The sequence below is a fragment of the Pezoporus wallicus genome, unplaced genomic scaffold (assembly GCF_028554395.1).
Source record: "Pezoporus wallicus isolate ANWC-B61680 ecotype Strahan unplaced genomic scaffold, APGP_CSIRO_Pwel_v1 scaffold_6445, whole genome shotgun sequence".
NCBI lineage: Eukaryota > Metazoa > Chordata > Aves > Psittaciformes > Psittacidae > Pezoporus > Pezoporus wallicus.
In genome coordinates, this window is record NW_026641753.1 from 4,161,281 (window position 1) to 4,185,673 (window position 24,393).

Below are 24,393 nucleotides of genomic sequence, written 5' to 3' on the forward strand. Positions count from 1 at the left end.
CTGTTCCAAGCAAACAGGTTACTTGAGGTACATTTATCAGACAGTTGAGAGGAGACTGCCGGGGTTTGTTTGACTTTAACCCTTTGAAGTTACAGGTATTGTGTTTGTGCTTATTTCTGGAATAATCAGCTGTGATACTGACAGTCCTTGGACATTTTTTCCTTCAAGTAAAGAGAACACAAAACTTCTCACGTGTTTTGGGGAAAGCCAGGTAGGTTTTGTCTTTCTGTCCGGGTTATAAGAACAGCTTGCAAAATGGAACACTAAAAACATTGCTCTTAATTCCCCTCTCTTTTAGAGTGTTTGGATCATGACATCAGTAATAGATGTCATTTCTTTGAAAGCTTTTAGAAGAGAGTGCAATCAATATTAAGTGAGCTCCTCACTGGGGGCTTCAAGCAGGCTTTTAGCCAGTGAACTCAGGTTTTGTACTAAAAACCAGAGATGATGCAGACCTGAAGCTATTCACCTGGCTGTTGTTTATGCTTCTGTTTTTGGTATGCCCAGCAATGAGAGGAGGAGGCTGTAGGATTCAGAAACTCAAAGTGATGAAAGTTGTTGTGTTTTGACAATTGCAATGCTTTATTCCTGTATGTATATTGAATACATAGACTGAAGGAGTTTCTTCATAGCAGACTGATGAAGATGATCATTCTGACTCTGTGACAAAGCACACATCTGTGCTGGCTCGTTTTTCCACCTTACAGATGGACAGAACAATCAGGTACTTGACCATTTTAAGCATCTTTCTGTAGCCAACTTTGTAGAAAGACTTAATCCCACATTGCCTAAGAGTTCATGGGGTGCAGACCAGGACATGGGGCTAGAAATGTGTCCTGGTTTCAGCTGGGATAGAATTAATAGTCTTCCTAGTAGCTGGTACAGTGCTGTGTTTGGATTCAGGGCGAGAATAACGTTGGTAACACAGTAATGGTTGAGTTGTTTGTGGTGTTTGCACTAAGTCAGTGACTTCTCAGTCGTACCTTTTGGAACACTAAGACCCGCGATGAACATGTTCTTCAAGACATGCGAGAGGGAACGGTGGTTGGAAAAACCACACCTGCACTTGGTTATTATCAGCTGAGGTACAAATACAGGGAAGTGCTCAGGACTTGAAGCAGGTGCAGTCTTTGTGTGTGTGCCCTGCTTTTTGTGATGGCTGCATGGAGGAGGGACTACACTGGTAAACTCAGCGGGATGGTCCCAGGCAGCCTTCTCACTGTGAGTTACTGCTTTGCTTTGGCTGGTTTGTTGTGTTTGCTTTTGGAACATTTCTTTACATTAACTAGTCTGTTTATTCTCTTGGCAGCATATGGACAGTGAAACCTAGCTGAGAAGGACAACTGGGAACAAGATCTGCCTTGAGACTTCACCCACACAGGTTTAAGGTTAGTGGATTACTACCAATACGGTGTTAAAAATAAGTCTGTCAGCTTTTTTGCTTGAGCAAAAACTTAAAATTCAACAGCTTGTGATACCTTTGGGAGAGTGTGTGCTTCTGCTTGGCTGCTGGTCTGTCCAGTGCTGCTTAGATGTTGATGACTTGAGGCTGGATTACATGTTGTTATGTAGCTTGAAATTCCCATCAGCGCTTCTGCTCCTTTGTCCAGATCTGATGCCTGTCTGCATAGCTGCAGGTGTGGAAGCTTCTTGTAACTGTCCAGGCTGGGTGGTGAACAGCAAAGGGAGGGTGTTTAGGATGTTAGGGGGGCTCTGATGGTTTAGAAGAAACAAGTAATACTGTGATGGATGGAAAGAGGAAGGAATTGGCATGAAAAGACCTGTGCAGTGCAGTACAGGTGGGATGTAGGGGTGGTGGAGGAAAGGGTGATGTAGAGGTTAGGGAGTGATAAAGGAATGTACCTGCTAGGCCAAGAGAAAGAGGAGAGGAAGCACAATCACTGAGGAAGTTCGGCTGTTCCTGGCTGTGTTAGGTGTCTCCTTTGCCTGCTCCTGCAGTGCTGTACATGAGGTACCAGTGCAGCCTGGTTGAGTGAGCAAGCAGTGAGTTTCACAAATGTGTAAGGGTTGCTCTAAAATGTCAGATCTGTTTATGGCATCTTTTTACTTGAATGACAGCCTAAGAACTCCTGAAAGCCAGGAGCAAAGGGATTCATTTGTGAATTGATCATCATCCCTCTCCTCCTTTTCAGATGTGCACAATTAAAGGTAACGAAATCAAGAGAGAAAATGGAGGACAGCAGCAGAGCGCTCTCAGAGTGAAGGTACCTTACCTTGATGTAGTGTTTGAAGTCTGTGTCACCTTTTCAGCCAGAATGCAGGAGGTGGTGTGGTAGCTTCTGAACCAGGGCTCTGCTTTGCTGTTGTTGTGCAGCCAAGGCAGCAGCACCTCTGTTCAGATGGCACAGAGAGGCGTGTGGGAAGGTCAGTGACAGAAACCAGAAGACAATTTTCTCCTCATCTGCAATGTAAGAACAAGAAGCTCTGCCTGCTTGTGGGCAGTGAGGGTTTATTTAATGACCCTGTCCCTACAGGCAGGCTAATAGGGTGGTATGTCTGTTATTGTAGATGTATAAAGTAAATGCTGCCTTCGGTCTTTCTCATTTGTTCCTGAAAGAATGTAGAAGTCCAAGTGGACCTACTGAAACTGAGGTGAAAAATTATCTAAGGCATACCGTTTATAACTAGGGGGATAAATAATACTTACAGAGATGCGTAAATGAGAGCAATGTTTCTGTAAACTCCAGCACAAATAATCTGTTTGGTAAATCAGTTTCAGTTTAGAGGCAGTGTCTGAGACTACTGCAAGTACATGTACTTTTATAAGAAAAAATACTAAATTTGCCTTCTAAATAATCTAGTTTGAAAACAACACCACCCCCAAATGGCCATTGTTTCACCTGCTGGTCTAATTCAGCTGCTTGACACTAGCTGTTGCTTTGTATGATCTGTCAGTAAAATGTGTTGTTATGACCACAGCTCTGTAGCATTTACAGTGTGTGGAAGTCTTACACACTCAACAACCCCTGGAGCAGCTGATCCCTGCTGACAGTGCAGTATTGACATCTGCCTTTCCTGAGCAGCAAACTGGGCTTTTTTTTCTTAACTAGTTTGTGTATGTTACCCACCTCAAGTGTGGAGATCAATCACTGTGGTCTCCAGTTGATCGCAGTGCCAGCTGTGTATGCAAAACAGAATTAGCCTCACTGGGGCCCGTGTCATGGGTTGTAATGTGAACTGTAGTCAGAGCCGGCGTGTTTCTGTCCTTTAAGGGCATTCACTGCTTGTATTATGCTGTTACGTGGTCATAAGATTGATGCAGTGCTTAGCAAACATGCTGTATGACCCTGCAGTGCCTGCTGCACGTGCCCAGTGAGTGTGACCGTTAATAACTTGTGCTTCTACTCTCTGTAGCTTCTTCCGAGTGGTTTGTGTCCAACCAGTGCTTCCAAACAGTCAAGCCCAGCTGAGACCACAGCCAAGACCACAGTAAGTCAGATTATTTTGTGTCCATTTTAGTTGGGATAGCAGCACAGTTGTGCACAGGTAACAGTGTGATGGCATTAAAGAATATGGAGGTCTTCCCCTTTTTATTTCATTGTTCAGGTCACCAAAGGTAGAAAGTCATTAGGTGACTGTGTAACAAACATGATCTATTGGAACAGAATTCACTGACACTGTTCTGTGTCAGAGCATTTTAACTCCGCGTGTACCTTGTATCTGACTGCTCTACAGCCATGAATGACTCGTTTCAGAGGAGCAAGGTGCTCTCATTCAGGTGAGGATGTAATTCACTCATTAACCCCTTGCTTCTGCCAGAAAAGGAACCCAACACGAGTCCTTTTCTTGTAAAGATTCACTGAGAGGAGCAGGCTGGATGAAGGACAGGCCATGTCGCACCACCTAGAACAAGCCCCTCCAGCAGATGAGATGTTTCCAGTACAAAGAGACATGATTCAGAAAGTTAAACTTAGGTTTATTTCGTGGTTGCACGTGGCCTTACAGCATTCTTTCACCATTAACCATTGCCTGGGATATATATTACTTAACAGAAGTATATGTCTGCAGAAATAGAGCAAAGCAAGAGCCCCACAATAAAGACCCAGCACCTTTTGATTGCGTAGTTTAAAATTTTCCCTGTGATTCTTTGCTTAGACAGAGCCTCAATTATGAATACCAAATCCCTGTGAGAATTCCTGTGGTCCTGTGAGGAGTGGGAACGGTAAATGGGAGGTTGGTCTGATACCGGAATTTAGTCTAGGAGCTGTTTTCATTCTCAGTTTTTCTATATAGAAGTACACCAAGTTCTTGACATTTTCAAGCAAAGCAAATAAATATTTATGGCTTATAAAGGTTCACCTGAAACTACATCAGCCCTAGTGTCACCAACATCCTTTAAAATCACCATTTGCCCAATGATGTCACTGAACTGGGCAGCTCTGGTATTTGACAGGTTGTGTACCTGGTGTAAGTGGAAGTCATTTCCTTTGTGTTTGAGCTTCCCGTACGCAGGCAGATGCGTGTTCTTCAGTGAGGTGGTTTTGAAGTTCCCCATAATGGTGGTTTCTGGGGTTTGCTTCATCTTGGACAGGCAGTGGTAGATTGAACAGCAATCTGGGAATCTGTGTGCAGTGAAACCAGCCATTCTGTGTGTCTGGAGGACGGATCTGTATCATTCCTACTTCTCAGCATCAGTAGCTAGGGCAGTGGAATATGGCTATGAGTGCAAGGAGGAAAAGGCTTCAGACATCTTCCTTTTGTATCTCAGATTGCTTCAGGACTGGCTGAAGAACAGAATTTAGTCACATCAAGAAAATGAAGTCCACAAACACGTGGTGTGCCACGCTCTTCTGTGTCAAAAGCATGTGTGTGAAGTACCAGTAGCATCTGTACACAGGTGGTGGTGGCAGACTACAGCCACAGGTAACCGTGCATGATGAGACAGTGTTCTCCATCATCTTCATGCTTCCATGTCCTTGGCATGTTCCCCAGCCTTTCCCACTATCAGACTGAACTTTTTGGGGATGCAGAATAGCAGAAAGTAAAGCAGCTTTAAGTCATTGTGGACTCTTTTGAGCAGCTCTGATGGCCTGGAGATCTTTCTCATTCCTGATAGAAATAAGCAGTTTGTTAGAAGAAAATACACAGACTTATTTCTGTGTATAAACAAAAGTACGTGGTCTGTAAAGCCTGTCATTTAATGAGGTATTTCTGTTCTCTAACAGCCTGACTTCTGAAGTGTCTCAAGGGCCCACCAAGCCTTTCTTCCTTCACAAACCCATGCTCCCAAACACCAGCACTGGCAAGGACAAAGTTGTGTCATTAAGCTGGAAACGGTTTTGTTCAGCGAGGGGCCAACATCGGAACAGTCAGGCTTCCCCATCTGAGTAAACACAATCCAGGGACAGCAGCTTTTTCTGTACGTGGGAGGACAACCAGCAACAGGAAGGTATCGGGCACCTGAAGAGCAGGTACTGCAAAATTTCCACCCTAAAAGTTTCTCTGCTGTGACTAGAATCCATGTTAAAGTATTTGCACCCAAGTATCCGGAAGGACTGAGCCTGGTAACTGTGGGCAGGATGGTATCGTGTACCGGCCGCGTGCTTTCAGCACAACCCCACAGCAATTCAGATACCAATCAGCGCTCTTGTTCAGTAATGAATGCAGACAGACAGATCTGGCTGATGGTACATAAACACAGCAAAAGAACGTGTGAAGCTTGGAGGAAAGGCAGAACTGGCACTTCTGTAACTCAGCAAGTTTATCTTGCAGCAGAGGAATTTCATTTCAGCTGAAACTTGCAGTAGTGATTGATAGAGACCTTGGGAAACTTAAATACAACAGTTCTCATTAATGATACTGATCTCAACTGCCAAGTGCGCTCATCTTTGCCATTTTTGATAATGGAAAGTCTGACTTAACTTTTCAAGGCAGCGGGTTGGGCTTTATTTTTGTAACTTCTTTAATTAATGTTGAATTCCTTTGCATTTCATTAGGTTGCAATGCAGGTGAATGAGTTTTAAATCAGTTGTAGAACTGCTGCTTGCCAGTTACCTCTGCTTTTTGTTTTCTTAATCCTACTTCAGGTAATGTATCCTTTTAGAACATGCCAGATGTTTTACCCTTCATCTGCTCAGGTAATTGTCTTTACCTTGGTAGTTTCCCACCCTCAAAGCTACTTCCCATACAGATTGGTGCTGCTCTACTGTACTGTGCCTACAGACAGCATCGTCAGACTCCACTGGTCACACACGTGGCTGGGAGCTGCCCATGTTGCTCCTGCTCAAGCCTCTACCTTGTACAGAGACTTGGCATGGTGACCTTGTGCCCTGTAACATAAACAGCTTCAGCACTCCTGTTTTCTATTTTACTCTGGTGACTTTTCAAGGAGCAGTTCACTCTTCCACAGTTCCTGGGTTAGTCATGGCCCTGTCTCAATGCAGGTTTCACGGATATGGTGCTTAACATATTTTAATAATAGTGTGGAGTCACTAGTACTCATGATTCAGAGGAGTACTGCCCACCAAAACACTCCTTCCCCTGGGAGCACAACACAGAAGAAGCTCCTACCTAACTAACTTCCTGGTACAGCGATGCCCAAAGGCTGCCTCGTGCGAGGGCAGAGCCTGGTGTGGGACAGGGCTGCTGCTTTTGTTACAGGTAATTATGTGTACAAGAAAACAACAAAAGGTTGTTTTATTTATACCCCACCCACCAATTACTGCCTCCTTGCAATAGACAGGACAGTTCCTGGTCTTTAATCAGCCAAGTTCAGTTGACCTGGATGTCAGTTTTGGCTGATACTTTCTTTGAAGTTAAATTGAATACTTAAGAATTTCAGAGACCAAACAGTCAATCCCCAGGTAAACTTACGTGTTTCCATATCTCTCCCGTCCTTTCAATGACAATAGTTTGTGATTTATTGACAGGTGATGTAACCTTGTAGTCATCAGACAGGAGTCCCAGAATAGGGTACTGATTCCTGTACCTGTGAGGGTAAGAGTTGCAAACCTGTGAACTGCAATGCACATGTCCATATCCAAGTCACAGACTCTGATTGTGTCATGTTGGCCTTCCAGTCCTACATCCCCCCAGAGTGCCACTAGTAACTAAACTGCCAATACGGGCATTTAAACATTGCTGTTTAAATGTGCTGGCCACCCCTCCAATTGCTCTTGCAATGCTTAGTGTGGAATGCTCCCTGGAGAGAGGAAAGCCTAGCTCAACTTTTCCCTCTTCAAGGTGAATAGGCACTATTAAGCCATTTGCAGGAATAACTCAGGTAATGGAGGCTCCACAAGGGAAAACCAAAAGGAGGTCTTTTTAAGAAACATTAATAGCTACATTACTTCTTGGTGATGACAGCAGTTACAGCAGGGGACTGACTGCCAGATAACTTCTCATGCTTCAGTCTGAAGAGGTCCTGAGAAAACCAAAAGTAAGCATTCAGATGCAGTCATGTTTCCTGATGCATTCCCTAAAGTCACAACAAAGAATTTGCAGAAATTCATCTCAAAGAGCAATCAGAAATGTCTGTCCTGCCAAAAGTCTGGCAGAGGGACAGCAGTAAATATCCTAACCCCGATTCCCGAAGCAGGAGAGCACTGGTGGCTTCTGGCATGCTTCCACCTATGCAGTAAGCAAAGGCTTAAATACAGAAATTGTTAAAAGAGAAATCTTGTGTTATTTTACCTCTTGCTGTTGTTTAATAAAAGCATCTTTCTCCTCCAACATTGATGTCAGTTCATGCAACCGTATTTGCAAGTCACTGTTGCTTCCTTCTCTCCTTGATATGTCTTGCTGGAATTGGCATAACTGAGACTGCAAAACACGTGTTGAGGGACAGTCAGGTGTTTGGAGCTCCTTGCAGGTCACCTGGCAGGAGTATCCAGGGCTCCAGGTGTATAATTTTCATGAGCTCCATGAACAGTGAGAACCAGAGATTGTGAAGTGAGAATGTTGAGCTGCACTGTAAATCCAGAAATGCTGACTGAGTTCTACCCAGTATGAGTTTAACAGCCTTATAACTGGGGTTCATACAGCACTTAACCAGTGGAACTGGCTGCTAGGGTGGTAAATTATTACTGTAAGGACTTAAGTGAGAGACACTTCCTACTTATGGGTTTGGCTGGGAGTTTTGTTTTCTCTCCGGTGTCTCTTCTTTAGTGTCTTACTTTACCAGGACACTCAAAATGTCCCTTTTGGCAATCTTTCCTACCTGATTAATCCCTCTTTTCTACATCTAAGAAACTGTATTGATTTTTACATTACAGTTTGATGTGATCCATAAGGGTTCCTGAACTGTCATGAGTGTGTATAAAGGAATTGCTGAACCAAAAGATACCTGGTTGATTTTTCCCACTCCTTAATCTAAAGTGAAGCTGTTCAATTCCAGGTGTACAGGGGGAGGAGCACACACGTGCCAAGCTAAACAACTTACCCTAAGGCTGCGGATCTCGCGATCTTTATCCTCCCTCAAGTTATTGATCATCTCTACGTAACGGCTGGAGAGTTCATCCGTGGTGGTCTGCAGGGTTGGATTAGAGCAGGCCTGCAGAAAATGAGATTGTATTTCATTTTTAAAAGAGAGCTTTCATCTTTAATTTTCCTATATTAATGCATCTGTACCTGTGAATAACAGCTGCTGGACACAGAACAAGTGAGCCTGTTACCTGCAGCCTGAGGCTCTGAATCTCCTGCTCCAAGGCACGCTTGCAGAACTCCAGCTCCTTTAGCTGACAATCCTTTTCTCCCTCACTGAGCCGAAGGCAGAGGAGCTGTTCCTCCAGAGAGCGACACTTTGCAGTACTCTCTCTGAGTCCTTGCTGGAAAGCACAGAAATGGGAGGAGGGCACAGTGTTCCTTAAGGAAGTAACAGATGACATGCGCACCCCAACAGGTACCAGGCACCAATTACTTGGAATGCTCAACAGCCAAACACTGGCTAGTTTTTAGCTGACTAATGACACTGAAAATACAGGTTTAGACTTACCTGCTGCTGACGATTATTCTCTCTCAGAGAAGCCAGCATAGTTTCATACTCTTTTACTTGACAATCTTTAAAAGCCAAATCCTTCTTAAGTAACACATTGTCAGTTTCTAACTTCTGCAAGACAAAAGCATTTATGTCAATAGCTGTAATTGTTTAGTAAACTTTCCCTGTATTCAAAGTGAAACATACTGAGCAGTTGGTAACTAAGAAAATACTCCATTTTCTTGAAACAATGGGGGTTTTTAACTACATCACACACTTACAGTAGCTGGCTGTGTGCTGTGGTAAGCACTGGGATCCTGAACCCCGCTCTTTCAGTCTGCCCCAGGCAGAATTACTCAGGTATTTACAGAATCACAGAAACCAATGAAAAACCCCAATCCAAAACCACTTCACTGTACAAACTCCTTGTCCTCTGTTAAAGGTAACAGTTAAAACTCCCCTCCCTAAACTTGGCATTTCCATATTTCCAGTGGGGCTGAGTACTTGGGCTAGTGTGGGAAAGGTTTCTGCTTTCCTAACAGCAATTATCTACTGTCTACCATATGTGTGGCCATAGAGCTCCAGCTTCCAGGTGGGAAGCCTGTACCCAGGTGAATCACTGGAGCTGTTAATGCCACGAGCTGACACCAGCTTTCTAATAAGGTGAGAAATGCAACTCTGTCAGGGTAAATGGAACTGAGGTCCCCTGATTCCTGGAACAGCGCTAGTAAATAGCCACTTGGTGTCCACCCCTTGCCCAGGTCTAAAGTAAAACTATAGTTCCATCACAACACCAGTGTGGATCACAATTCAGAGCTTTAAATCTGATTTCACTCAGCAGGGTCATTTCTTTGAAAGTATTTGGTGGGTTCAGGCTTCAGACTGATCAGCTGAAGACCACTGCTAGAAAGAAATCCACCCCATCCACTGAGCAAGTCTTGCAAGCCCAGTAATGAACCAGCCATTTCCAAAAGTGCCTTACCCCCAAGTCATCCTGCAGGTGGCAAAGCTCTTCACGTAGATTCTTGAAAGTGGAAAGCACAAGTCTCAAAGATTTATCTGATGTGACTCTCATCTAGGAGGGGGAAAATGGAAATGGATTCATGGATCAGCTTTGTTTACAATATGCTTGACGAGGTAGAACAGAAAATGCTGCACAACTGAAAACAACTACTCTTGGAGCTACTGCAGCGTGCCCCCAGTTGCTACAAAGCAGCCCATTTTCATGCAGTTTGTTCTGCAAAGGGCACAGGTTTTACACTGCTGCCTTGTAACACAGGGTAAAGTTTTTAAAATGGAACATGAGAGTAAAGAACTGCATCTGTACAGCAACACAGGGAAACACAAACGTGTTATATTGCACAGTCATTTGTGATGGATGCTAAGAAAGTAGCAGTAGTGCTCTACCCCACCTGAGAAAGCACAGAGGAAGCAGCAGCACCCGAGATCTGGCCAAGCGCTTGCAGCCAGGGGCAAGAGAATTTAATTAAAACTGTACAAAATCTAAATAAAAGCCATACAACCAACTCCTCCCTTCAAAAGGAAAAAGATGCCAAAGATTAAGGAGACGACTGGATGAAGAGGGGCAGTCGTGCACAGCAGCCTAACCCTGTTCCTGGATTTTCTTTCCATGCACGTAAACAGCTGTGTATTGATTCACGTTAAAACACAGACGGTTGTGTTTCCTGACACACTTATGATATTTGAAAGAATAATAACAGGTTTTGAAAGAACACACAAAGGAATTCCCCAAGTTTTGACTCATCTGGAAGGGCTGAACATTCCAGGCAAACAAATGATTTTTCTACTACCTGGACAAAAGTGAAATCTTCCTGCCCGTTTCCTTTCCTCTGACTCTCTCCCTCCACTTCATCTGGTGATAATTTGGGCTGAGGAGAGCCATCAAGATCTCCATCAATACAGTGATGAGCCCATGTCCTACTTTTTTATCCCCATATCCCTATGATGTGACTAAAGTGTCAAAAAAATAACATTTCCAGTGTAACCCACCCATTTGTTCGGGATTTAATTAAAATGGAATTTCAGCTTTGACTTTCAGTTTAGTTGGTTTTACTGTGAAATACACTCTAAGAGTAGACTAAAAGAAGAAATTAAGTCAAAATGGTTGAGTTTAGGCTATGAAAAGTATCAGGAAGTCCCCACTCAGCAATTAGTAAGTGTCAGAGGTTGCTAAATTCATGTACTCCTACAGTGAAATTCTCTGTGCTCCTAGACATGAGCCTCTGGGCATACCCCACATAATCATTCCCTGAGCAGTCTGACAGAGCTCAGAGTCCTTCTTGGATGTGAAGCCAGAGCACACATCCCCCTTACCTCAGGGAGGCCAGGTATAAACACACCCGCAGTGCTGTACTAACCACCATACTGTAGAGTACTACAGTGATAGGAGGCAACAAACAAGCAGCCATTACCAGAACTCATCTGCCTGCCTTAATGTGGCTGGTGATCGCAAAGGCAGGTAATGGTAAGGCAGCTAAAGAACAAGATCTGAAGAAACAAAAGCCTTTATAAATGTAACCAAGCCAGAAAGAGTTCTGGTTTGCTACTGCATGTCGTAAGTGTGCCTCAGCACAATGCGATCTGTTAGAGGGTTTTTAACCAGGATATTGGTAAAAGGTGAGACCTGAGTTACAAGCATTGTATGTAGCTGGCAACCAATACCAAATGCAACGTTCAGCACCTACTGCTTGCCTTTAGCTTTTAAAGTAAAGCAGTAATAACTAAAAGATTAAAGGTCTGTGTTCTCCTGTGACTGATTAAAAGCCAAGATGGTTTCCAGAGAAACTGGAAGAAAGCACCAGTAAAGCTCAGTTTAAAATATGCAAGTAAGCAAGTGGAACCAACTGCTACAACATCACTTGAAGCCACCTGTATGATTCCATGCTCTTTACACTAGGAAAAAGTGAATAAGAATAGAGAGTTAAGTGTGTTACATAAAGTCCCTGGTATGTGTAAGCCAACTTCTATTGTTTCAAGTTACTACAGATGTCCACACACACCCTCCACCCCACTCAGGTACCTGGAGGAGATAACGAATCTGCTGCTTTGTTGCCTCAGAGAGTCCTTTGGGAATTAATTCTTCAATATCTTCAGTCTAAGCAAAGAAGGGAGGAAAGGGGAGACATCTTGATTAAGAATTTTGCCTGTAAGATCACAATGTGGGTTCTTCATTAATTACACAGCTCTTCTATGAAAAAGATCTTTAGTACAAGGCAAATAAGAACAAAAATAGATCAAAGTGTATCCAGAAAATTTCTAAAGCCATATATATGTGTGGCAGATAAAACCCAAGATGAAGTGATACATGCAGCATACATTCAAATCACTAAGGGTAACATTTATTCTACAAGCAGTATTCAAAATAATCCTCTCCAGGAGTAGGAGGTGACACTAGAACAGAACTCCCAGCAGTCGAGGACAGGAGCAAACCTTGCGTTTCTCCTGCACAGACTGTCAATAAAGAAGAGATGAGCAGCCTGTCACAGGAGACACTGCTTCATGTGATTTCGTCCTAGACAAATATTTCTGCTGTGCACACAATGCCTTTAACAACGTAACAGAGGTGCCGACGAGTCTGTTGTGGCCTGACTGGTAAAAGGAAGCTTGCTGTAGATGGGAAGCCTGTTCTGGCAGCTCACATTCCTCTCGTTCCTGTGAGAGGCACTGTTTTCACTCCTTGCAGAGCAAGGCAGCGTGTGTTCCTGAGCTGCAGCTTTACTGGCAAGACAGTGAAAGCTGCTTTGCAAAACACATGTAGTGAAAATACGTGTGGCTGTGAGAATTTGTTTTACAATGAAACCATTAGGCACAACAGGAAAGACTTTTCAGAATTTGACTCTCAGACTGGAATAATGCAAATTACCAGAATTTCAGTGTTATCACATTTGCAAATATGTGTCTTGCTGTAGGATTCAGACTCTGAATGTTATTAACAAGCAGGGATCATTAACTGACAAAGACCAGCATCCTTCGTTTAAATTGGCTGGGCCTAATTTGCTTCAGGATCCACACTGCTGCTTTTAACACTGTTGGGGAAGAGCTTGCCAAGAGCATGCCTGATGCTTACCTGACACGTAAATTCAATGTCATGGTTCCTGTAAAACAGACAAAATCGAAGGGACCAATTAACAGAAAGCTTCTTGAGACATTTATTCAAGTCCACATTCACAACTGTACAAGGATTATCTTTAAAATACAGAGCAAGGAAGGTTCTTTGCCAGATTAAGAGCCGTTACCTTCCTTCTAAGGTGTTAGGCAACATGAGGTGCCTAACTCCACATAGAACTATCTGAGGAAACTGGACTGCTAACAGTAGTACAGTTAACACAGGCTACCTCCTTTCTCTGCGTAGTTACCCCAGTTGTGTTCAGTTAATCCCATTACAGTCTTAATTGGCTGGGTAATGGTTTACCCAGAACTATGCTGCAACATACTGACATGCCTGAACTGTTTACATTGCAGTGTCAGGGTCTGTGTGTGGTTTAAATTCCATTCTTCCCCACTTTTCTTATTTAAGTGACCTTGGAAAGCACCAAACAAGACTGGGAGTGAGGGGGAAGAATGAACTAGTAGTTGTGAGGGAGAAGTAAGAACTTTGTGCAAGCTCAGATTACTGGCTGCTGTGATGCTGTGTTTCTTCTTAAAGACAATGTGCAGGGCTCTGCAGAATACCTGCTTAACTTTAATTTGCATAAACACACTGGATTTATGCCTTATAGGGACTGCCTTATAATCCATGCTATAACATAACAACATGGCACAGCAAAGGAAATGGCAATCTGGACATTTGGGTTGTTTCTTCAGGACACAGGAATAGAATTGTATCATTAAATGTATGTCAGAGAATGCTGTTAAGTGTACTTGTTTATGTGCAAACAGCCATGCGTAATTCTTACTGCCTATTAGTCTAACCAATTGGGAAAAGCATCAAATTCAATACATTTACTTGGCTTACAGCATTTGTATGTCCTCAGTTACTCAGCAAATTAGATGAGTATGTAAAATACAGTCAATTCTACTCATCAGGGAAGAAAAAAACCCCATTTGCAAACAATACTGTCCTCTCAGCTGTGCAATGGCAGGCTCTCGGGAACAGGGGAATAACAGAACAGATACAATGCCAGTACCTTCCTCCTATCTTTTCCACATGCTGCAGTAAACAACTGTGCAAGTCGTTGGTCTTGCGGTGCAGCTCAGCCAGGAGCTCACCGAAGTAGCGGCAGTCCAGCTGGTCATTATTTTCCTGAGCACAGTTCACCTAGCAGGAGATATGCAAAAACGTCACAACTGAGTTCCCTTCTTTGGGATGAAAGCTGAACATGAACATGCTACAGGGTTTGGTTTTGTTTGCTCTTAACAATTAGCAATCTGTTTACACTGTTCTTTTCCTTGGTATTGAGTCTTCCATGTCTTCTGGTTTTCAGTAAACTCTACAGAAACAAATAGCTTCCTTTACACCACCAACAAATACGCAGAGTAGCATCTTCTGCAGCAGTGTCATCATTATGCTAATATGGAAAGTGCTGAGAATTAGGAAATCTCATTAATATACATGCTTCCCTGGCTGCAGTGGATGAATGCCTGTGGGCAGCACCCAGATAAACCCAGCTGGGTGCCAGATTCCCCACTGTGCAAATGGCAGTTGTATTGCCACAGTCCAAATGTTAATGTATGTGAACAGTAAAAGGATTCCAGCAGCAACCAGAACTGAGTGTACCTATGCTGGCTTATGGAAGTATCTGGCTATGGAAGATTCCACAGAGGTTTAGCACTGAGGTCACCAAGTATATGTTTGTCTTGCCACCTGTTTATTGAGTAGGTGCACAGGAAGGACAGCTACACTCCCTTCCCAACTGAAACAACAGTACACATGTATAGCAAGCCTGCTGCAGCCCTTAGAAACTCCAGAACTTGCAACCTCATGCAAAATGAAAGGCAGAGGAAGGTAATTTTGTGCTTCCTGTGAATCTATGTCAAATACTTGTACAGCAAATTGAAATATATTTGAAATCCTTACTGATCAGTTTAGGCAGAAACAATCTTGAATTGATGTATGTCAAGTTTATAAACTAATGTACTTTTTCTCCAAAACTAGAGGCTTAAGCCTTACATTATTCAGTCTTTGTTGTACAGGGACTGATGAAACCTGACTAAATCAATGGGTAACACCCCCAGATAAAGAAAAAACCGAAACAAAACAGCAAGACTTAACAGAGTTAAAAGGACCACAGAATGATTGGTCAATACTCCTAACTGCAGCTTGGTGCCAACAAGAAATAGACAAAACACTTAAAGCAGCCCTTTTCTCCTCTTAACATCATCTGTCAAAGCCTTGGACATTTCCAGACAACACCTGCAACCACAGTGTACAACGAAGTTACCTGCAACAGATACCTGAACTCTGCTGTTCACTTACAATGGCTGTATGGTGCTTAATTACCCTACTATGAACAAAAGCTTCTGAGATTGGAGATTAGCAATTTTATGTATCTGTAAAGTTTTATACTCTTCATACAAAACAAAAATACACTGAACATTCAGCAGGTGATTCTTACCGGCTCACAGGTTTGCACTGTCACCCTCCTCACTGTATTTCCTCTGCAGTCATCGCTGACGGAGACTGGAATTACTTCACAAGGGCTGCTGGTCTGTGTCTGCTGGCACTGGTGAGTGACCTGGGACTGCTCAGAGTACTGGCAGGGCTGGGCAGCCTGGCACTGCTCCACTTGCTGGGGACTCTGGCACTGGCGGGAGAACTGATACTGCTTCTCCTGGAAACAAGAATGGATTGTTTTAAGCTGATGGACATTGTCCTAATCACATGGAAGCTTCACATAAGTATATAAATGAATGAAATGTGGGTTTGCATGGAAGAACTAATGACAGCTTCACATATTTTAATAAGCCTGATAAAGGTGCTTTTTTTCCTAGCTGAACAAGAGTTTGCCTCACACTGTCATTGTAACGAAACTGGTGAATTACAACCAGTAATTCACTAACTCCTCAAATTTTAGTGACTGCAAATGAAAAGCACGAGACCTTTCCTATGTTGTTTCATTGTGTTGTTATTCGTACCATATTCAGGCAATGGGGACCTCCGTTATTTACTTGAGATCACACATCCTGTTTCATTAAGTATTTCAGAGATTAGAAAGAGAACTCCAGTTGGACTAAGATGAAATTTCAGACAGCTTTGCCAAATACATTTTTTCAAGAATGAGTAAAAACAAATAATAAATAATGTGTATTTTCAATTATTTTGGGGTTTTTTTTTGGTTCTGTTGTGGAGCTACTGCAAGTAACTCCCAGTCAAGTAACTAACTCCCAGTCAAGTAACTAACTCTCAGTCAAGTAACTAACTCCCAGTCAATCTTCAGATTTATCTGACTGACAATACAGGTGGTACAACAGCAGTTTTCATTGTTCGTCTGAAATAATAAATTCTTAGTAAAAATACAGCAACACTCCAACTCCTGCTCTCCTTACAGAAACTGCTTCATTTGCTTTGAGACTGTGTCCTAGACCTCAACGAGGAAAAAACAACCCTACCAAAACCACCCCAAAAAAGCCCCATCCCAGAAGCATCATATTCCTGCTACCAGTGCAGTTTTCTTTTGCATCAGATAATATAAACAACCAACTTACTTGGAGAGGATTTAATAGCTCATATTTTCTTATTGTCTTTTCATAGATGACATTATTTCCAGGAGAGAAATTTGCCCCTCTAAGAAATGGGGATAATGGCTCCTGCAAAACATTTTTTAAAACATTCATGTACATCAAACAGAAAATTCAGGATTAATGCAATTTTGACTAAAACGTGAGAAGGGATTTTTTGTGATTTGAAGACATGGACACTTTGAGATAGCTCTTTAGGATATGTACATTTGTACGTCCATTTGGAAACAAAGTGACTGTGCTTCCACCTAGACAATATTTGAAATAAGCATAGTAGAAACACTTAGAAACTCATCTCCGCTAGCAACATTACTGAAGCATGTTAAGAGACTTCACTGCTGACAGTTCGGAAGCCTGACTAGCAATTCTGTAGTGTTTTCAATCCCTATAATTTACTCTCTCACCATCAGCGGTATGGGCCATGTATTTCAACATTTTTAGCATCCCCTGATGGACGTAGCTGAGCACTTCACCAGATCAGGGTGACTAAGGAAGGAAGAGGTACACAAGTAGAACTCCAGCAGGAAACAGTTTTCTTACCTGATCAGGATTCTCAATAATAATCCGTCGAAAAGTGCCCTGCGAGAAAGAAATTCAAAGATTCTGTGATGATTGCACTTTAACCTCTAAAACATCTTTATGCTCAGAGCTCAGCCTTATGTGGATTCCACAGTAACCTGAATACTGTCATCTGTGTTTACTGCTATAAACACAGAGATCCACTGGCCAAAATCGCCTAGAAAGTTTTACAGCCAGGGCCTTTCCACCCCAAAGGAAGCAGGCCATGTACAGGGTGGCAGTACACAACCTGTTGCTCTCAGTTTTAAGAGTCTGGTTTTTCTCACTCATCTCTCTGCAGGTTTGAGGGACTAAGTCCTTATTTTCTCTAAGTGCCAACAGAACAAGAAACAAATCAAAGCTGGCATATCGGACTAGGTCTTCAAGAATCTCATGTCCCTGTTCCACAGCTACTGTCTTTTACTGACAGTCTTTACAGCTACATATCAAGGTCAGCTGCTATAAATGGATGCACACCTTAAACACTCTTTTTTTTTCGTTTCAGTAAGGGAAGAAAATCTGTATTTTGCTTAAACACCAAACTGAAAGGGCTGAGGCACTGCCAGCATATCCCATCGGCCACTACCGAATGCACCCAGCAGTGGCAATTGCTTCTAAAAGTGGTCACAAAACTCCACAATTGACACCTATGAAAAAAAGATGCCCACATGGAACATTTTGCACATTCTTCAATTAGAAATGAAATATGTCTTTTTACGTTACAGGGATCTGCAAGTGACAGCAGTTTGGTTCATTTTCAAATAGATTTTGACACTTTTTCCCCCAGCACTGGCTACAAGCAATCACAGACACTGTCTTCCATTTTGTGGACTACCACGTTGTACCAAATTGTGCACGTTGCTTGACATCCCCACATCCAGTTCTTCAATCCAAGTAAGCAAAATTCCCACTGAATCTAATCTAACGACTGGGCCATTTGTTAGTTCACGCCACACCAGTTATTCTTCCCCACAGCACAAACTTCCAGTTTTCATAATAATCATTTCTTCCCTTAACGCATGGACAGTGCTTGGGAAGTTTATATTGCTGCAGTTCAGTCTCGGAGACATTCTTAACTGGATAACAGCACCTCTGAAGTAGGTCAAGTTTCCAGCTGTGAACTGTTGCAGTTTAGGAAGTCTGAAGTGGTTTTCCCAATCTCCCAAGAGTGAATCATAACAGCACCAGGAAAGAGAAATCAAAGTGGAAAAGAACCTGTTTCAGCAGCAATCACACTAATTAAGAAATCTTAAAATCATAACTGCTGCAGAGAACTTGGAAAGCTGCTTGCTGCCTCCCCAAGACACCATGTACCTGAGGTGGGTCTGTCAAGGAAAGGAACCCACCAATGCCAACAGAACTCTCTGTATCAGGACATAACCCCAAAAAGAAACATCAGGGAGGTTCAGAACATACAGCCCAACCCCTACATCACTGAGACACCTACAGAATTAGAGCTAAAAACACTTAAAAAGAATGAATGCCCACTGGTGCTTCCTTCACATCAGTTTCACAGAAGGCGTCATCTTGGAGCACTCCAGTGCTGCGACATGAGTATCGTGGTAATAATTCTTATTCAGAGTTGAGTACTATGGTATGGCACATGAAAACAAGATGAGTACTGTGCACGAAATCAAAAGACACATCTTAAATCTACTGAAAAGTTGGACAAACCTGCCTGAACTAAATCCTCCTGCCACAGGGCTTTGGGATATGTAACTCACACAGTCTAGTTTAGAGAGGATAATGCTCAAAGCTATTTTATCTAGTTACCTATGTGTTCTCAGAGGAATACACTCAGAACTGAGAAGATCAGAGCATTTTAAGTTAAAACATACTTTTATAATATTCAAAAGGATAGTCTAATCATATGTGGAATATTACATAGGACCAATGTTTTGCTTGGATAAAATCATGCTTATTTTTAAGATACCCAAACTCTCATTTCCAAAGGACTTTGATGCAGATACATTTCCCTCGCTCCCTCATAAACATGGATTTGCCTGCCCTTCCTCCCTTACCAGCCAAGCAGGCTGGACCTGCATAGGCTGGGAGGGAACCGAGAAGCCAGAAACCCTGTGACTGTGCCAGCCTGAAGTACCCACACACAGTCCCTTGCTCCTCACCAGGAGATGCCACCTCTGAGGCCTCTGAAGCAACAAGTGTGCCACAGGAGGTACACTGCCACTGAAGATGACCTCGGGCTGTTTCCATTTTTCCATCATTCCCAAGGGGCACAGTTCAGGCTACTCTCAAGTTCCCTACAACACTACAGAGATGCAACGTTGTGCAACTGGGATAAGGAAGAGGAGGCTGGGATTTTGAAGTGGAAAGCCCAGCATAACAGTGTTGCTGTAGATTTCAGCGGAGTGACTGGGTTTGGGATTTTCAGCAGCCTGATCTGGGCCTATGTTTATAAAGATAATTTCAAAAGGTATATGCTAATACTTTAATAACGATTTTTGTTAGTCTTTAAGATTTTTAAATATTTCAATTTTAAAATAAGCATTCCATAGATTTATCCAGTTATTGTGTATTTTATACAAAACCAAAGGAGTACACTAAGTCGCATTTCAGCAAGTTCCCCTTAGCTTCAGACAAACCAACGATTAAGGTGAGAATTTAATCCACGTCAAAACCTTTTACCCATAACATATTGTCTTGTTAATTACCAGCAATCCCATCAGAATTTATGAGTCACATTTGGCAGCTGAAATAGGGAAATGGCAGGCTACCTTTGAGGGCTGTTTCCAACAATACAGATCTTACAAGCTGGTTAATATTATACCATTTCCACAATGGGAGGCGAGAGCCCTTCACAGAACAGAGCCCAGCCATGAAAAGATCTTGCTCACAGATTTTCTCACATGGGTAGACAACTCCTATGAAGGCTTTCAGGATTCCGCCCTCTGCACTGACAGCAGACATCTTGTGTGTGCCATTTCATGCATCATCTTTTATGACCACACTGAAAGGGGTCATACGGGTAAGCCATGCTAGAGGAGAATTTATTCTAAACAACATTCCTCACTTAGATCAAGCAGATGAGAGAAAAATTTGCCGTGAATTACTCCAGATGAAGCTTGTCATGGCTGGGAACAGCATTTGGCTTCTACATCAAGGATAAAACAAAGTTAGGCCAAAAAAGTAAAGAAAACTGAATCCTACTACAAAAAAATATAATCGGGTACTGTTTGCACACGCCAGTTTCAGATTTTCCCTCCCTCTACCTTATTACAAACGTACACAAAGCACACCAGAACACATCACATGACTAAATAAGACAACAGTGTATCGACAGTGATGTAGACATTTGTTATCATTAACCTACTACAGCTCTGCAAAAGTAAATTAAATATTGCTCAAAGATTGCTCTTCACCTTATCAACAGTAAGGAGCTGAAACTACAGCTCTAGGCTGCCATAAACTGAGAATTCTAGTGTTCACTTAAACCCGTGTGCGAGTCTGGTACCATCATGTTATTCAGTTTATGCAGCTATTCGTGATGTGCTCAAAGGGCAACTGAAGCTTCCTGTACTCCTCCCTGCACTTCTTTCTGACAACTCCCATTCAGCACCAAGTATGCAACTTGCCTACTCCCAGCCAACTTCCCTGTTCGCTGTTTTCTTCTTTAATAACTTCCTAATAATCTCTATGAGGCACCTTCCCTCTCCACCATTAAAACTGCAACCCACAGCCTGATCTAACTACACCCTCTTTTGTCTTTAAAGTCTAATCCAGTAAAACACTTCAGCAAATTATTTTTCATTAGCAGGACTTAATGGATTCAGTGACTAAAACAGATGTTGAAAATTAAATATACTTCATAGAGCAGAGACAGCAGTTGAGTCTATAATCAAATTGTTCACGTACTTAGATAAGTAGAGGAAGCCTGGGACTGCAGTATTTATTCTAATGAATATTTAATTAATTGAATGCAATTCAGACTATCATCTAGCCTAGTTGAGCAGATCACTTATCTGGGAGGTGAGAGACCAGTGTTTACACTCCTGCCCTGCATCCTGCAAAAGAGGGATTAGCAGCTTTGATACAGCAGGACTGTGCCTGTCATATCCAACTCTATAAAAGCAATTAGTGAAGTGGCTCACTTTCCAGAATCTACAGAAGACATCCTGAGAGGCAGGCAGCCCTTGAACTACATGAGTATAGCTTTGAAAGGAAATCTGATTTTGTACTGACCTTAATCCCCGTTTTTCATAGATAAATATTTTTATACTACAGGAAAGAAAATTAAATGAGAGTATAACCCAAAACAAACATGTGTTGCCATATTGAGTATAACGAGTACAACACACCAGCTCCACTTCTACCAACTGTCTGATGTACGAGAGGAAAAAATGGTGTAAGAATAAATTCTGATCTTTTCTGGTTCTATACTTAAAGCAGTTCTTAAGTTATTGGTTTCTAGTTTTATTTTTAAGATTTAGCTCTGATACCAAATCACACACGTTAAAATTACATTAAATTCCATTAATACCTTCAAGCCATTCCTTGAACATGCACCCAGCACCAAACCTGCTGAACTACATTGTGCAGACTTAAAGCAGAACTAAATGAACTCTCGTACTTCCTACCTGCACAGTCGCATAGGTTATTAGCATCATTGATTCAAACACAACCATTAAGCACACATGCCTTTATATTATATTTACACAAGTAGCACCAAGTAAGTGGCCTCGTGCACATCCCGTAGGTGGAACAGGAGTACTCAGCCTGCAGGAGCAGCAGCATGGGCCTCAGTGTTAGCATCCCATTGACAAAATGGGAAAAAATATCGCAACAGAATAAGGTGTTTAAGGGTTCAAATTAAAACGTAAATGCGAACTGGACTTGCCAAACAGGAAACAAATATGGGACTGACAATCAAACTAACAGGGAACAAATACGGGACTGACAATCAAACTGGAAAGGAGAAATTTAAAGGGACACTCACGCTAGGAGTTCTAGATTCAGACGGGTTATGGTTGTGCGAAGCGAAGCTTTCCTCGCCCGCCTAAAGCAAGAGCTAAAGGCAAGGTCCCGGGGAGGTCTGGGGATGACCCGTTCCGCTCCCGGGTGGCCGCAGGGCGCGGCCGGGCCTGGCCCTACCCTCAGGGCAGCGGGGCCCACGTCGGGCCTCCCCGCCGCAGCCGAGGCGGAGGAGCGGCCGTCCCCACACGGGGTGCTGTGGCGGGTGTTTCTGGAGCCAGTCATGGGCACGGACGAGTCGCCCCCGCTATATCTGAAGGAAGACGACTCCGCACTGCCCGGCCTCACTCCCCCTCCCCGGCGGTCCCGTCCCGACCCTCCTCTTGGCCGTGCAGCACCCCGGAGCCCCGCGGCCTCCCCGCTCCTCCGTGCCCGCCGGCACACAGGTGTCTGGCTCACGGCCCGCCGCCGCTGTTGCACCCCGGGCGGGCTTTGGCTTCACACCAACCCCAGCCCCGGCGGGAACGGGACACCAGCGCAGACAGGTCAGGGGCAGCAGGGTAAGGGAAGCCCGTCGGCGCACGCCGTACCTGTTGCGGCGGGTCGCAGCCGGCGATGACCTGCTGGTAGCCGTGCGAGCACTCCAGCGGCGAGGCCGCCCGGGAGGAGCAGGACGTGCTCACCCTCCGGCAGCCGGGGCCGTAGGTCCGCACCCGGTCGTACGCCACGCTGCCGTCCTGCTGCTGGTGGGGCGCGGGATCGAAGCACGGCAGGGGCCGCGGAGGCTCGGGGCAGGGCGGCGGGTCCCGGGACGGCGGGGGCCGCGGCGGCGGCGGTGGCTCCGGGCAGGGCGGCGGGTCCCGGCAGGGCAGGGGCCGGGACGGCGGCTCCGGGCAGGAGAGGGGCCGCCGGGGGGCGGGGAGCGTGCTGTAGTGCTGCTGGCGCCGGTAGTAGTGGTGCTGCTGCTGCTGTTGCTGGAGGTGCGGGGGCAGCGTGAGGGGCTGCAGCTGCTGCTGCCCCCCGTACATCCCGGCCGCGGGCTCCGGGAAGCGGGCTGCAGTGCAGGAGGGAGCCGGGGCAGCGCGGCGATTAGTACCTGCGGGAGCCGCGCCTAGGGCGGGACACACCTCCGGGTGGCAGGGCCCCGCGGCCACCGCCCCCTCCCCGGGCAGGCGGCCAGCCGGGAGCGCACCCGGGCGGGCCGGGAGCAGCACCGCGGGAGCAGGGGCCTGCCTCTCGCCCAGCACGGGTCGGGTCTGGGGTGGCAGCAGGGGTCCCACGGCTGCTTTGCACCTTCCTCTGCCGCCTTCGGGTCCTGCCTGGAGAAGGACTTGGAGGAGCAGATGCCGCCCTGGGTTCCAGGCTTCGGGTACAGCACCGTGATGGAACCTCGCTAATGGAGAAAGTAGGGGAAAATACAGTGTAACGCTGTGTAAGGATGCCCGTTGTTACGAATGTGTTGACAGCGTGTGTAGCGGGAGTGTAAATACATAGTTATCTGCTACTTAATTACTCAAATACTTCTCAGGAGGTTGTGAACTTACCCGCAGAGCACTTCGCATCTGCAGGAGCCCTCCCTCGCCTTCCCCCCGTGCAGCAAACTCTGCCCGCAGCGGTAGCGCTCTGCGACACGCGTCCGCTTCCTCAGTGCGTGCATTTCTGCCCAGGACAGGCAGTCCTGGGCAACCGGACCCATCGTTACAGATGGACAACAACGCTCACGTGGAAAGGATGGAGTTGGTTGCTTACCCGAAGTCCGTGCAGAAGAATGTGAAACTCCAGTTGGTTTCTCAATCCAGCATATTCTGATTTGGGTTCCTCTGGCTGCATCAGGCAAGCCCTAACTGAGAAGTTAACTTGGTTCGCCAAGGAAATGTAGCAATAACATAATTGTAGAATCTTGTGCAATTAATATTACCCTTAATAATAAACCTCAGATTCTCAATTTTGTCTGTTTCCCCCTACATGCTCACTATGCTTTAAAGTCACACAATACAGTCACAAGTTTCTAAAGGACCATGTTACAGCAAAACACTTCTGACATAATGGAGCAATACCAGCTGCATTGTTCTACGTGGCATTACGTTGGCCATTCACTGCACGCTCTGTCCCAGAAATTAAAAAGTGCTAACAAAATCTGTGCAACAGGCAGTTGGGCAGCTATGAATCTTAGGATGAGGTCCTACAGCAATTCAGTATTTTGAGGTACTAAAGAGATATTCATCAGCTATAAAAAGTATTGCTTTTCCTTGAGGCATTAAACCCAAAGAGAG

At 44.3% G+C, this 24,393-nt stretch overlaps 1 protein-coding gene across 2 annotated transcripts; it reads right to left on the reverse strand.

Moving 5' to 3' along the window:
• Nucleotides 1-3,923: 3,923 nt before the first annotated feature.
• On the reverse strand, nt 3,924-23,258 carry POF1B (POF1B actin binding protein). 2 transcript variants are annotated; one of them, XM_057425150.1, is made up of 15 exons: nt 22,711-23,257; nt 17,174-17,212; nt 16,601-16,702; nt 15,511-15,726; nt 14,083-14,213; nt 13,023-13,050; nt 11,976-12,050; nt 9,918-10,010; nt 8,954-9,067; nt 8,634-8,786; nt 8,402-8,512; nt 7,654-7,782; nt 7,311-7,384; nt 6,835-6,949; nt 3,924-5,070 (listed from the first exon to the last, which is right to left on the reverse strand). In XM_057425150.1, exons 1-15 carry the CDS (start codon nt 23,146-23,148, stop codon nt 5,065-5,067), a joined length of 1,824 nt encoding a protein of 607 aa, XP_057281133.1. In that variant the 5' UTR covers nt 23,149-23,257; the 3' UTR covers nt 3,924-5,064. The 2 variants fall into 2 exon arrangements, with proteins under 2 accessions (XP_057281133.1, XP_057281132.1); XM_057425149.1 differs by lacking the exon at nt 3,924-5,070 and having other exon boundaries at nt 6,422-6,949; nt 22,711-23,258.
• Between the last annotated feature and the right edge of the window lie 1,135 nt (nt 23,259-24,393).